Source organism: Cyprinodon variegatus, unplaced genomic scaffold (genome assembly GCF_000732505.1).
Source record: "Cyprinodon variegatus isolate N-32 unplaced genomic scaffold, C_variegatus-1.0 Scaffold405, whole genome shotgun sequence".
Classification (NCBI taxonomy): Eukaryota; Metazoa; Chordata; class Actinopteri; order Cyprinodontiformes; family Cyprinodontidae; genus Cyprinodon; species Cyprinodon variegatus.
Window position 1 is genome coordinate 538791 of NW_015150858.1, and position 2029 is coordinate 540819.

At 41.6% G+C, this 2029-nt stretch overlaps 1 protein-coding gene across 1 annotated transcript in view; it reads left to right on the forward strand.

Annotated features, from left to right (window-relative positions):
* The window catches only part of lhx9 (LIM homeobox 9), a 7408-nt gene that overhangs the window by 1494 nt on the left and 3885 nt on the right, over positions 1–2029 (forward strand). Inside the window, 1 exon segment of the mRNA XM_015387876.1 lies at positions 192–711. Within this exon segment, the coding sequence (XP_015243362.1) occupies positions 192–711 (520 nt within the window).

The window sequence follows — 2029 nt, forward strand, 5'->3', positions numbered from 1 at the left end:
ATGGCTATATATATATATATATATATATATATATAGCCATCTTAAAAATAAAATATAAATATTTAAATACAGTAATTTTCGGTCAGTTTTGTCCTAATTCGTTATTAGATATAATTCTAATACAATTATAAATATTATTGTTATTTTTTTCATCGGCTATTTAAAAGAATAAAATTAAAACACACATCCAGATGTGGCTATTAGTGACATCAGAGTGCGGGCCTGATGCTCCATACATCATATCTGACTCAAACACGCACCTATCATCATGTTGCTCAGTTTTAGGTTAATATTCAGTCAATTACGTCAAATGCATAAAAAAATGCATTTTTTGACGGTGCGTCTGTTCCAGAAGGTTCTCCGTACAGAGGTGCGCGCGCTGCCACCTCGGGATATCCGCCTCGGAGATGGTGATGCGAGCGCGCGACTCCGTGTACCACCTGAGCTGCTTCACCTGCACCACGTGCAACAAGACCCTGACCACCGGCGACCACTTCGGCATGAAGGACAGCCTGGTCTACTGCAGGCTGCACTTCGAGACGCTGGTGCAGGGCCCGGACTACCATCCGCAGCTCAACTTCGCCGAGCTGGCGGCCAAGGGCGGCGGCCTCGCCCTGCCCTACTTCAACGGCACCGGGACGACTCAGAAAGGGAGGCCTCGCAAGAGGAAGAGCCCAGCCATGGGGATAGACATACCCAGCTACAACACAGGTGAGCTGGATAAGGTTGGGTGGGACCTCACTCTGCTTTACGCATTGCTTTCTCACTATTTTTTATATTCTTAATTAATTATTTGACCTTAAAAAAGTGGACTAGTCCAGCTGCTGCAAAGAAAACTAAGACGAATCACCACCGTATAATTTCTTTAAAACAATAATTGCTGTTTTGGCCTACATTTTAACACAAAGGTTAACTTTAAAGCTTTTCCAGCTATTTGTCAAACAAAATGCTCTCTTTGGGGACGCTTGTTTTGTTTTCCCATTTCCAGCAAACCTCCAGTGAGAATCAGAATAAATAAGCAACATGCAAAATTATTGATGAATTCTTTTTGCCCATTTTTTCCCCTCCATTCATTAAAATAAGGATCAATATTGTTTATACGCATAAAACCCTTTGTTCTGTAATCTGATTGATTTTCTCTTATTCCCCTCCAATGCCCCCTGTCTCACATTTTTAGAAGTAATATAATAGTAAAGGCTTTTATATTAAACAGTGTCTGGGGCTATAGAGGGGATCCTTTTACGCACCTTTTAACGCAAAGTAATCGAAAGTTGACCTGTATGTCAACCTGCGTATCGACTTCTGTAATCTTGAGGAAATAAAACAATTTTGACTTTACAGAATAAATGACTGTGGGGGGGGAAGCTGTTACTTTTTTTTCACTAATAAACTGTATCCTCGATAAATGAACGCCTTTCGCCTGAAATCTTTTCATTGGTTTGAATGTTGCGACCCCGATGGCCCCAACCTTTCCCGCAGCGTCCTCATTTTGTTGTCGCTTTCTGCGAATTAGTGCGCGGTTGAGAAAGTTTGTCATTGTTCGCCGAGTTTCCCCTGCTCCCCGCTGAATAGAAACAGGGGGAGGAATAGGGGTAATCTGCGCGTTAATTGTTCCTTGTTAATTGAAGGTGACGTTGGAATCTCTGGCCTCTTGTGTGGCGGTCAGTGCAGCTCCGCGCACAGGGGCCTGCAGCAGGGGGAGAGACGCAGCACTGTACAGTCCGACCTGCGCTCCAAAGAAAGACCTTTATTTTCTGCAAAGGATTATGCAAATCCTTAAGTTCCCACTGTTGCAATTGTAGGAAGTAGGATAACCACTGTGACATGTTTAGCTTTAAAATGAAGTCACAACAGGTAAAACCAAAACAAAAACCCTGCGACTAAACCCAATGATGTCCCTGTAAACTAATTAAGCTCCAGACTCCATAAAGGCCGCAGTGGGACTATTATAACTCTCATCTGGGACCCTTAAATAAATTATAATATATATATATATATATATATATATATATATATATATATATATATA